The sequence below is a fragment of the Orcinus orca genome, chromosome 18, assembly GCF_937001465.1.
Source record: "Orcinus orca chromosome 18, mOrcOrc1.1, whole genome shotgun sequence".
Taxonomy (NCBI): Eukaryota; Metazoa; Chordata; class Mammalia; order Artiodactyla; family Delphinidae; genus Orcinus; species Orcinus orca.
The window spans coordinates 72,832,312-72,845,429 of record NC_064576.1 but is presented as its reverse complement, the minus strand read 5'-3'; the positions used below and the strand labels follow the sequence as shown (position 1 = coordinate 72,845,429).

General features: G+C 41.6%; 1 protein-coding gene across 5 annotated transcripts in view; it reads right to left on the bottom strand.

Moving 5' to 3' along the window:
* FLT1 (fms related receptor tyrosine kinase 1) overlaps window positions 1–13,118 on the bottom strand; it is a 174,224-nt gene that overhangs the window by 138,546 nt on the left and 22,560 nt on the right. For 4 of the 5 annotated variants that reach the window (XM_049701112.1, XM_004281761.4, XM_049701111.1 and 1 more), the window contains exons 2-3: window positions 7,368–7,464; window positions 6,749–6,981 (exon numbers count right to left, since the gene is read on the bottom strand). The exons of the other annotated variant lie outside the window; for it this stretch is intronic. In XM_049701112.1, coding sequence (XP_049557069.1) covers window positions 6,749–6,981; window positions 7,368–7,402 — 268 coding nt within the window. In that variant the 5' untranslated portion in view covers window positions 7,403–7,464. The remainder of the gene's footprint in view (window positions 1–6,748; window positions 6,982–7,367; window positions 7,465–13,118) is intronic. 5 annotated transcript variants of the gene reach the window in all.

Genomic DNA, 13,118 nt, shown 5'->3' with positions numbered 1-13,118 from the left:
AAGTTCTATTGCGGGGCTCAGTAAGGACCATTAGAGGCGTTCTCTTCAGTCCCTGGAAAGACGCGCTTCTGGGCAATAGCTATTATTTTAAGAAGTTCAACCTGTACCTTTTAAAATCCTCATAGATCTATTGTAAGTCATGGTCCTAGAAAGGAACCAGGGGCCTCCAAAACCCTAAGATGCCGCAACTCTGCTCTTCGTACCTTCCACAGAACGGGAGGGCCCTGCGGGCGGCAGGTGTGTGACCCATGTCTACAGACGGACGCCATCTGCTGACTGCAGCTCCTGGGTCACACCTATTTGTGGGAAACCCCATGTCAGGAATGTGAGGAGTGTGTACTGCATAAACCCACATTTTATGACGGGTTGTAGCCACATCAACTCGAGGAGAGGGGTTATTTCCACCACCACTTCTCGCCAGGCCTCCGTTTCAGGACTGGCGTGCAAAATACACCATGGTGCTTACGATTGGTGCTGTTTTCTTAAACACAAAGTACAGAAATGACCTGTCTCAACCTGTTACAATTTTAATAAGTTTACCTGTTTACACTTTAATAAGATTGAAACTTTTAAACTTATTGTACTGAGTTCCACAATAAGAAATACATTTCACTTCAGACCCATTAAACACCTACACACACTCATATGTATTTTACATATATGTGAGTATAATGTATATATGTTGCGTATTTTATAAAATGGAAACAAAAGATGTTAAAAGTTCCACTAAATGTTTACCCTTACTTTTTGCAATATACTTGGATATTTTCCATTTTATTCTGTTATTTTGCGGGGGGGGCCCGCAGCTTGCGGGATCCTAGTTCCCCAAACACGAATCCAAACCAGGCCCCCCGGCAGTGAAAGCGCGGAGTCCCAACCACTAGACCGCCAGGGAATTCCCCTGCTTAATTTTTTTAAATGCTGATGACAGACCACTAATTTGATTACACAGCCCATTGATGGTTGGGATTTTTAAGAGCCCTGCTCATCTTGGTAAAAAGAATGATGTCTCTTTCCCTTGCCACGTGAGCTGGAACGCAGCGGTGAAAGAGAGTGCCCGAACAAGTTCTGACCCCATCAGGCTGCAACACAAAGCTGTCTGGGATCGGGATTTGTTTCCCTAAGGCCTATCACTCAGAAAAACACCCCGAAACCCATGTAACCTACCGTTCCTCAAAAGAAAGAAGACAACATTGAATTTGAAATTTAAAAGAATGTAGTAACTGTAGAATGTATACTGTCAAAGATGAACAGTTGGTTCATAGTTTGAAATCAATAGCTGAAACTGTAGCATCGCGGAAACAGTCTTAACCTTGGGATCTGACCTGGATTCTCATCCTGGCTTGTCATTTTATTCGCTCTGTCTTGAGCAGGTCACAGCGGCTGTTTTCTCATACATAAAATGGAAGAAATAATACCAAAGTGGTTTATCTCAGAGAGTTATGTAAAAGCCCTTCAGGAAAACCCGATGTGTTGAACAAGCGACTATGTTGAATCCTTTTCAGAATATCTGCACCTTTAGTATTTTTACTTGTTGGAGATCCCCGAGCCACACAGAGCTTTTTCCCACTAAATACGTTTAGGTGAAGACACAATGATCATTCTCTCCCAGGATATCTGGGTTGTTAGAATTTCTACTACTTTTCAATTACATACGCAGTGTGTCTGATCATTTGCATAGTAAGCTGCTATGCAAATCTCATTCATTTTATACATAAAGGAGAACCAAAGGAAGGGAAATCTGTTGTGAAAATGCTCCAACCCATTTGCTTTAATAGGCGTAGAGAGTAAAACCACCAAGTAAAGAGAAGCAGAAGAGATGAGTTTCTTTTACAGGGAAGAACTAGAAGATATCCACTCAACCACAGCGCAGACTCCCATTTTCCTTTCCCTTTTCAATTACAATGCTTCAAGAGAAGACATTATACTTAAAGAGCCCCGAAAGTCTTGGACCTGGAGAGGGGAAGGGTATAGGCTGACTTCAAAGCGTGGGGAACTCAACAGACTAAGTTCAAGGTCTTCTTAACTAAATTAGAGACACTGACAAAGTACTAATTACTTTGGAGAGGCCATTAAAATCTCTTCTGGTTAGTTTCCTTACTGTACAGGCAAAACTCATATATTAAAATACTAATTGCAATGAAATCCTCTAACTTAGAAAAGGCTGACCTGGAGCCAATTTCTTGCCTATACCAAAAGGTCAGAAAAGAAATGCAAATGTGTTCCTTTTTCTCTGCAAGGCGGATGAACACTACCTAAGTAGCCCTGGCATTACCATTCAGCTAACATCTTTTTGTTTTGTAATTAGTAAAGCATCAAGGGGTACTTTTTGTTTTTCCTTATGACCCAGAATTTTGTAGCTATAATCGCTGGGGTACTCCACTCATTTTCCCAAAAGCAATTTTTAAAAAATGTATGTAGCATTTTTCAGTTACTCTCATTCAACAGCCACTTGTCAAGATCAAGCCAAGGGTGGGAATTTCTGGCGGTCCAGTGGTTAAGACTTCGCCTTCCAGTGCAGGGGGTGCAGGTTCGATCCCTGGTTGGGGAACTAAGATCCCACATGCCTTGCGGCCAAAAAACCAAAACAAAGAAATAGAAGCAGTATTGTAACAAATTCCATAAAACTTTAAAAATGGTCCACGTCAAAAAAAATTCTTTAAAAAACAAAAAAGATCAAGCCAAGGGTATATCAGGAGAGGAAGATGATTGTCTTAGAATCAGTGTAATTTACTGAGACAAGGCTCTACTTGGCTATGGGACTTGGGACCAGTTGCCCAGGTGCCCCTACAGAACTCAAGTGTCACTTTCCCTCCTCCCTTCCACCACGACCCTCCAGCTCACCAAGGTGGATTGAGTCCCTCCAATCCGTCACCTTCTGTCCTTTCCCACAGCTATGACAACGGTGACCTTGGCAGCAGCCCTACCTGGTGTTCCTGCCTCAGTCTTGACCCCTCTGGTCTCCTCCCGCCACTGAGAATCTGAAGGGAAAAATCTGACCACCTTACTCTGTTGCTAACCCTTTTCCGTCGCTCCCCATGTAGCCTCAAGTGAAATGGATTTTAGGCCCTTTGCTTGTAAAACGGAGAGAAGAAAGCTTCACGGGATTGTTGTGAGAATCGAACAGCGTAATGTAAATAAAACCATTTGTTTAAATGAAAAGAAACCACAAATGTAAGAAGTTATTATATTAAGGGAAATTTAAACTTACCAGTAATTTAAATCCCAGGTCCCAGAGCCAAGTAGAGCCTTGTCTCAGTAAATTACACTGATTCTAAGACAATCATCTTCCTCTCCTGATAGACCCTTGGCTTGATCTTTCTTTTTAAGAATTTTTTTTGATGTGGACCATTTTTAAAGTCTTTATTGAATTTGTTACAATATTGCTTCTGTTTTATGTTTGGGGTTTTTTTTTTAAGTAAAGTACTTAAATGTAGTCACTTGAGTAATTAAATTGATAATTTATCTACTTGAGTAAATAAATTGAAATTAATGCATTATGTCAGAGGTTTGGTAGATTTCTACAAGCTGTAATGATAAAGTGGTGATACTGATTTTTCTGTACATTATATATACATATCAGAGGTTATGTCCAAATCAGTGCTCAGGTGGGAACCATCTAAATAACAGTTTGCTTCTAATCCACATGCACGGTGTGGTATCACGCAGACAAAGCTATACAGCCCTGATTCTTTTTCTCAGAACCCTATCAGACTACAGATCTATGCCTTTTCAAAAGAGGTGTCTAATAGCGTTTCTCATCATTACAGAAAACCAAAATGAAACGCCAACACATCTGCAGATGCTTACCAGGGGCAGAAATCGTCCAAACAATAACATGTTCTAAAGTAAACATTCAACAATAATAAATAAGTGATAACCAGTTGACATCTAGTAAGTAGTCACAGCTGTGTATTAGGAACTGGTTGGAGTTATTAGTCCCAGAGACCATCCTGAGTCACAAGAGACCAGACCAGTTTTGTACCCCTGAATAAAATTAAACCTGTAATGTTGTAAATATCCAATAATAATGGAAGCCTGAGACCAAATCTTCTCAGACACAAAATTAATAAAAGAATGAAAATAGGAAATGCATAAAATGTTAGGATACTTGGAAAAGTTACAGCTGCTGAATGAATTATATCATAGCTAACTTGGATTTCAGTAAAGTGTGATTATGAGACCAATATCACTCTACCGGGAAACAGACAACAAAATCCGTGTTACTATTCAGAGCAGTGCAGTTACAGGCACCTAGGAAGTGTTCCCTAAATATTTGCTAACCAAGTTAACTGACAAAGAACATTCAGGTGCTCTCTTATGGTCCCTATTATTGATTCACATATCTTTTGTTATTAGTGCTATTTAAAAGTCACGTCTCATAAAGATTTTCCCAATGAACGCATATAATATTCACGGTATTCCAATAATAATGCCCTATGAAACACAATCAGCGCATTTTGATATCCTTCCCTCTCCAAGAACACAGTCTTTGAAACAGAGAATTTCCTTCTACCCAACCAAGTTGTGCAGGAGTTTTGAGATACTAGGACTTGTACCTTTATGCTAATGTTTGTGGGCTACTACCAGAGATCAGACATGATACATGACACCACGGCCAGTACTCACCCCCCCCAGCCTCATACCAGACAGCGAGAATTAGTGATGCCTCTCTTTCCTACCTGGCCTGAAATTCATCCTCACTGTCAATTTCAACAGAGTATTCCACACAGCCCTGTTAATCGCTTCATGTATTCATTTGACAAATATTACCAAATTCTTGCTATGAGCCAGGCGCTGTACCCGGGAGGCACTTTGCAGATAAAAGTAATTAAGGCAGACATGGACCTTGCCCTCACAGGGCTTAGAATGGCTATTGATTTGACACCCAGAGTGATCCTTACTTGCCAGATCTGCTCTATTGTAGAGTGGAAGTGGAGATAATTCTAAATAACTAAGTTTCTCTTCTGTTTTCAAAGGGGCTTGAAGCTGACAGGTTCTGCACACCTACCTACTGGCTCCATAACCCATGAGGCCTACTGAGTAATGTAGGAGTGGAAGATGAAAATAACCAAATGTTATTTCTTAGGGGAAAAAAGAGAAATGGTCTTCTTTTACTCATTTAAGTGTTTGATCCGGAAGGTCAGACCAATAAACCCACAGGAGAAAGTTTTATAAGAATTTTAGTGTAAATGAATTCCCCCCCCCCATTTCCCCTAGAGAGACAGGAATAAAAGCATTTTCTTTCCTCCACAAGCACCAGAACATAACCTACTATGTGGAGCTAGAAAAAGAGAACAGATGTCTGAGCACATGCCTTTTTCCATCGCCACTGGCACACGTCGTGTCTGTGTCTCTCCCTTTAATCCTGCTCCCCCCCCGACCCCGCCCTCTCTTCCCTCTTGGAGAAGGCAGCTCTGCCTTCTCCAAGCCAAGATCCCTGGCCTCCTTCCTCCTCTTATTTTTAAGTGGGCTGGTTGCGTTCCTATGATGGCGATCAGCTAGCAAGTTGTCGCCTCCTCCAGTTCTCTGCCCACCCCACCCCCTCCCCCCGGAAAAGTGCAAGATGGACAAACAAGGGTTTGGCGGAGCAGGATAGAAAAGTGACTCAGTCAAAGCAGGCTGATGCGAGCTAATATGTTACTGCCAATATCACACTACTGTTCTACTGTCTCTAAGACTAACCCTGAATCTGGAAAATTACGTATTAGGCTCAGGTAAAACACTCCAAAAAAGATTCCCACCAAAATGTTAAGTCTATGGTGCTGCCTTCAATGCAAAGACCCAGTTCTCTAACTCGCCGGGAGGAAGACCCAGGATGTGTGTTTAGGCTATTGACGCTGATGGTTGGTTGTTTTGTTTTTTTAACTTGAGTTTGTGCCTGAGGTGCCTACTGATTTTGCTCCATGTGTTAGAGCTCTAGCTCTAAGGCTAGAGTCTTGTGCAAGTTTTGGAAACTGGCTGGAACAAAACAAGGAAGAACAAAGTGACAAGTCATCTTCCTTATTATTCCTTCCAGGGATCCATTGCTACTGCCACTTTATGTTTCTTTAAGGATTTTATATTTCTTCCCTCTGAATATTATTTCCTTGCTTCATTCTCTAAAGAAGGAAAAAACTAAAAAATTATACTATAAAAATTATAACCAGAACATGATTCATTTTTTGTCTTTCGCCCTTTTCACTATGCAATGGCAGGTGGTGCTCTCATATCTTTCTAATACTCGCTTTGTGAACATGAAATAATACAGTATCATTAACTGGAATTAATTTTGTAACCTTCAAGTGACATTGCCAACATTACACTTACGAATATAGTATAGAACCGTATTTTACAATTCCAACCTATCAGAGAATGCAGTTGTGTTAAAGGACAAAAATCTGTACTGTATTTTGGGCTCCTCAATAATTAGGAAATAGAACTAAAAGCTTGCCATTCATTTATTCATCCCACGATGTGCCAGACAGTATTCTAGGTGCCATGGATACAGTGGTGAACAAAATAGACAAGAGTCTCTCCCTTAAGGGAGCATGCAATTGACTGACTGGTCCTTGAAAATTCTGGCTGAAACTGACACTCAGGAGATACACTAAGACGCACTCCACAAGTTTCAACAGCTAGGGTAGGCTCTCTTTCCTGGCCCACTTCTTTCACAGACACTAGGAAAGCTCCCTTTCCAATGGATCAGGTAGATTTATGACCCACTGCAAAGTTACAGCAAAGAGAATGTAGAAAATGGAAGTCTTACCATTAATAAATATGTAGATTGTAGATTCTGCTTTCTTTTTCTTGGAAGCAGGTGTAGAGAGATATTTGCAGCTGTAGAAGCCAGTGTGGTTTGCCTGAGCCGCGTTCAAAGTCAAAGTACTGCAGAACTGCTTGCCACTCCTTCCACAGGCAGATTGTGTTATGCTCAGCCTCCGGCTTTGGCTTTCCTTATTCACTGTTGCAGGCAAAGACCAGGAATGGGCCCCTTCCCCTCTGCAGTGACAGATAAGAAAACGAAACACAGTCAGTCACGGCTGGGGCCAGTTCTGAAGCTGTCATTTCTATCCTGATGTCTTTTCTTAAGTACAGTCACTTTCTTTACAGAAAAGTAGCACATTTAGAAAAGCTTTTAAACAACTCAAAATGTTCGGGGCATCCCTTCTCCTGATTCCCTGTGAGTAATTCCCTCCCATCCCATGGATGAAGGAATCACCCTCCAGGGGAAGCTGGATGCGTGAGGTTTGCACCTCGCAGATGACGGAAGACCACTGACGTTTACCTGTCTACTCTGGGGGGGGGCCACCTTTCTACTCTCCTAGGGAGTGGTTCTGCCTAAGGAAGAGCAATCAGATTGTCCCCAAACCAACACGGTCACTCACCTGCATTTGAGATACAGCGTCTGGCCTGCTTGCATCACGTGCTGGGTGCCTTTTAAACTCAGCTCAGGACCTTTTAATTTTGAACCTGAACTACATCCTAGAAAAAAAGTTTTTGAAATGTGTTATTTGCAAATTGCCCTCTAGTCTTTTTTTAAAAGGTGTATCTTTCCATAAAAGGTAACTTTTCATCTTTAACTTACTTGCATAGGCAAAACGGTATATCTGATACAAATTTTTTTTAATTCACAAATTTTTTTCTATTCCAAGACTTCCTGCTCATGAATATTGTATATCCTACTATGCCAGATAATCTAAATAATATTCAAAAGCCCATTAATTTAGAACATTAATAAATTCAATCATGATTCAAAGTGCAACCATATTAAAATATATAGTGACTTCTTAAAAACTCTCAGGATTAAATGTCAATGTCATCCAAAATATATTTCTAATACTGAACTACCAACATGGGTCATCTGGTTACACAGGCCCGTCCGATCTTTTTCCTGAATACAAGGCATGGAACTTTTCCTGGACTCTAGACATAGTTCAGTCATTAGTTGAGCCATGATATTCTAGGCGAGTCATTTCTCTTTCTGAACTGGTTTCCTCATTTGGAAAACTAATTATAGAATCAAAATCAGTTTTAGAAACCACTTGCTTTTGTCTTACATAATCAACTTCCTTCTATAATGGAAGAGAAAAGAGGGAACTGTCTGCTCCTATGTGACATTTGCAAAGTATATTTCACGGGGATCGTTGTGAGGCAATGAGATCAGCTATGCAAAAGTATGCTCAAATCAACACATCTCCCTACGCCACAATATCTCCTCCTGACACAGTATCTCCTCACGACACAATATCTCCATACAACACAGCATCCATCCCGGGGACCAGCTATGAGACCCTGGCCAGGTCACCTTCTCCAGATCTCAGTTCTCTTTATCTGTAAGACGGCAGACTGGACTGCGTGACTTTGGTTCTCTGTCCATTTCTGACATCCCCAGACCCACGATTCTTTGAGCCATTGGTGCCATGGAGGTTGAGTCTCTGCTGAAGCTCTAGACTTAGCAGACGAGGTCTCTGATCAGGAGCCCTCCCCTCGTCCCCTGCTCTCCCCCCCTCCTCCTGGTAAAAGCAGGAGATGGGGCTCGGGATTAGCAGGGGTAAGGGTCAGCAGGAGGGAGAAAAGATATTCTTGGAAGGAGGGAAGTTATGTATGCAGAGCCGATCCTAGGGAATATCTTCTACATAAAAAATACGTTTCCAGGGCTTCCCTGGCGGCGCAGTGGTTGAGAGTCCGCCTGCCGATGCAGGGGACGCGGGTTCGTGCCCCGGTCCGGGAAGATCCCACGTGCCGCGGAGCGGCTGGGCCCGTGAGCCATGGCCGCTGAGCCTGCGCGTCCGGAGCCTGTGCTCCGCAACGGGAGAGGCCACAGCAGTGAGAGGCCCGCGTACCGCAAAAAAAAAAAAAAAAAAAAAAAAAAAAAAGTTTCCAAAGTGGAATCCAAAGCAGAAGATTGGGATCTTAGACCACAGACCCTCATGTGTCAGACTCCACGGGGTAGTCTAGCAATGCTCCCTAGTGTTTCTCTCAGGTCCTAATATCGCAAAGAAAACTAGAGTCAGTGAAAGATCTGCCCTGGAAGCTTCATCTCTCCACTTCCTGCCTCGGCATTACTGGATGTGCTGCTCCTTGGCAACCTCACGTGGGAGCCAGAAAGTCCACAGGCACAGCATGGGGACTTGGTGCTCTGTTGTCTGGGTGGCAGACAGATGCCCCTGTCACCGACAACCTAGCAGCATCACTCCCCTCCCCCACTCGCATCAAAGAACGTTTTGCTGGGTATGTAACTGCAAAGATGTTAGATGAACATTATCCGCTTTGCTGGTGTTGCTGATGATATGAATATTTTGAAAGTCACTTTTATATACAATAGGCCCTGGTATCAAATTATGATTGGAGCAAATGGCTCAATATTAACTAAATTTAAATTCGAATGACCATTTTATCGAGCTCCCCTTGTTCTATCAAATAACCTCACAGAACAAGTCGACCCATTCAGGTACCTAAAGAAGAATTTTGTACTTTCCTCATGTTTACGAGTTTTCTGAAGTAACAGGGTAGCTCAGAATCAGTGATCCAGGAGGACACTACGTCTTTCAAAAGCCACAGCCAGCAGTTAATAACGCCTGCCCTAAAAAATGTCCAGGCCAGAACAGTTTCTGCCCTTCTTTGTGGCATGGAACTCCAGGGATTTAACTGAGCAATTGTTCGTGGGTTGGAAAAGGTCCACCCCAAGCTTCCTGTGGAAAATTCTGGCAATACTTGCAGGTATCTCTGTGGTTTTGTGCACATAATGAGTTTTCCCATCCAGGAGAGGCCAAGGGGAAGATGCCTTCCTTCCCTGGTATGAGGTGATTCCTACTTTTTTCCCCCTTTTTTGTTGCTATTTTGGTTTCCAAATTGTGTGACTCTTTCTCTATCAGTGCCCTAGAACACCAGGACTCCTGACCCTTGTCAGAGAGGATCTTAAACCTTGAAACAACCGCCCAGATTCCAGCAGAGGGAGATGTGTCATGTAGAGAATATCCCTCAAAAAATATGCCAACCGCACATCCCTCTCTGCGGTCCCCACTCCAGCTTCCAACCAAAAGAAAACCACCTAACTGAGTGGTTAAATAAGACACTGAGAGAAAAATAGGGTTATTGGAAAGCTAAGGGGGATAAATATTGAGAAAAATATTTTGCTATAGAATTTGTCTCCGCTGACATCATGAATTTTGCCCTTGGAACAAAGAAGCTAGATAAAAGTAGTTGATTGAAAGAAAGGAAAGGAGAGGTATCAGGAAACAGCATTTCGAAGTAACTGGACACTTTGGGACATCACATCCTTCAGTTAATAGGAAACTAGAATCTCATAAAGATGAACGGAAGTACCAAGACTACAGTTTAACAGGAAAACTCATAAAGAAAAAGGAAAGTGAGATATTTATTCCTCAACTGCTCTGAAATGTCATTAGGCCTTGAAATACTTCTTTGAAGCAGTTTAATGCCCATACACCCACTTGCGTCATGAATATTTAACACGTTCTGAGTGTCTCCTGCGTGTCAGACCCTTTCTCCGTCTTGGTGGTGATGTGTATAAGGACGTGAATATGCATACATCCAAGATCTGACATCTTCTTCCCACCGTGAGCAACTCTGTCTGCTCGACTCATGAGTAGCTCAGAGTCACATTGTCCACTTAGAAATAAATCCACAGGATACTTCATCTCGAAGGGTGGAGTGCTACAACTTAACAATGATCCCCCATTGTGAAGCTCGGATGTGGATCAGAACTTTCCACTGTTTGCCACGGTAGAGCCTAGAAGTCTCGTTTAAAAGAATCGTTGTCGCCTCAGGAAACTAGCTGGTCCATGAACTATTGTTTTCATCAAAGTCAACTACGACAGAACAACGAGGGTCAAAGAGATCTCCTTATACGAGGAAAATTACTATTTAAATAAAACCAAACAAAAAACTCAATGCAATCAACATGAAAAGGCAGTCTACTGAATGGGAGAAAATATTTGCAAATCGTATGTCTGATAAGCGGTTGATATTTAAATAAAACCAAACAAAAAACTCAATGCAATCAACATGAAAAGGCAGTCTACTGAACGGGGAGAAAATATTTGCAAATCATATGTCTGATAAGGGGTTGATGTTCAAAATATATATTTAAAAAACCCCCATACAACTCAATAGGACAAAACCAAACCATCCAATTTTAAAAATGGGCAGAGGATCTGAACAGACATTTTCCCCAAAGACAGACTGTCAACAGGTACATGTCAGGTACATGTCAAAGATACTCAACATCATTAATCACCAAGGAAATGCAAATCAAAACCACAATGAGATATCACCTCACACATAGAATGACTATTATCAAAAAAGACAAGAAATTAACAAGAGCTGGGGAGGGTGTGGGAAAAAAGCAACCCCTGGGTACTGTTGGTGGGAATGTAAATTGGTGCAGCCACTACAGAAAACAGAATGGATATTTCTCGAAAAGTTACAAATAGAACTATCACATGATCCAGCAATTCCACTTCTAGGTATTTATCTGAAGGAAACGAAAACACTTACTCGAAAAGATATGCATTCACATGTTCACTGCAGCATTGTTTACAGTAGTCAAGACTAAGTGTCCATCGATGGATAAATAAAGATGTGGTATATATACACAATGGGGTACTATTCAGCCATAAAAAAGAATGAAATCTTGCCACTTGCGTCAACATGGATGGACCTTGACGACATTTTGCTAAGTGAAATAAGTCGCAGAAAGACAAATACGGTATCATCTCACTTCCATGTAGACTCAAACACAAAACCAAACTGTGGACTATGAAAACGGGCTTTATCACATGCTTCTTATTAGGAAAAACTTAAGGTCAAGCACAGTGGGCTAATAGCATTAAAAAGCCAATATGTGTACGTGAACTTACTGACTGAACACTGACACTTTGTACTGTGCTTGTCTGAATATTTTCCCTCGTTGTTTGTCTGTTCTGTATTATTGGGTAGGTAGAAAGCGAACAGCGCTTTATGGCTCTTAGACAAACACCCCTTCTTTCCCCACATGATGAACCTCTGGGAGGAAGCCCATGCATAGACTGTTCTAAGATGCTGCTCTACATTTCCCACCCGTACTTCATTGGGCAAAATGGAATGCTTTCTGGGACCTCAATGGGAAGCGTGAGTAAAATTCCAAGTAAATAAAAAAGGCTTTATTTTGCAACCAAATCAAAGCCCAAATGATTGAGGTTCTTTCTTCAAACCTCTTCAAAGCTACCATGATGGACACTAAGAGAGAGAACACCCACCACAGGTCATTATGAACCAGACAGCCTGGCCCATCACTTTTAAGACTGAGAGCAGGCTCTTATATAAAATTCGACTAAAAGTTATCTTTAGAAAACTGCCTTTTTTATTGATCTGAATAATAATAGTGTTCTGACCTGTTAAATGTAACTTCAAGACAAGGTCATTAAACTCTCTTCCTTCTAGATGACACCCCCTCACCCCTACTATATTGAAATCAAAGGGCTGTTCTCTGTAAGAAAGGGGCCTTATTCAAACAGGAATCGTGAAACAGCTATGTTATTCCATTTTTGACGGGGAATCATGAATCTCCCCAGCTCTGCTACTAGCTAGCTCTGCTGTGGCCCTTGGCAAGTCTCCTTAAGCCTCAGATTCTTCATCTGCCAACAGAGGACGCTGGACTTAGATTTTTACAATTCCTTCTGGCCTAAAAAGTCAGTGATTCTGAAATCCACAGTGATTCATAACAATGTACAAGTTAGAAATCACATTTTAAAATACTTACAACTACTGGAAGAACAAATAACCCATTTAAAAAATCGACAAAGTATCCAGATAGACATTTTCCCAAAGAAGAAATACAAATGGCCAGGAAGCACATGAAAAGATGCTGGACATCATTAGCCATCAGGAAAATGCAAATCAAAACCGCAGTGAGATACCAACTTCACACCCGCTAGGATAGCTTCAATAAAAAAGACAAGAACAAGTGCTGATGAGGATGTGAAGAAACAGGAGCCCTCACGTATTGCTGGTGGTACTGTAAAATGGTCCAACTGCTTTGGAAAACAGATTGCAGTTCTTCAGATGGTTAAACATAGAGTTAAACAGATGGCTCAGCAATTCCACTCCTAGGTATCTACCCAAGAGAACCGAAA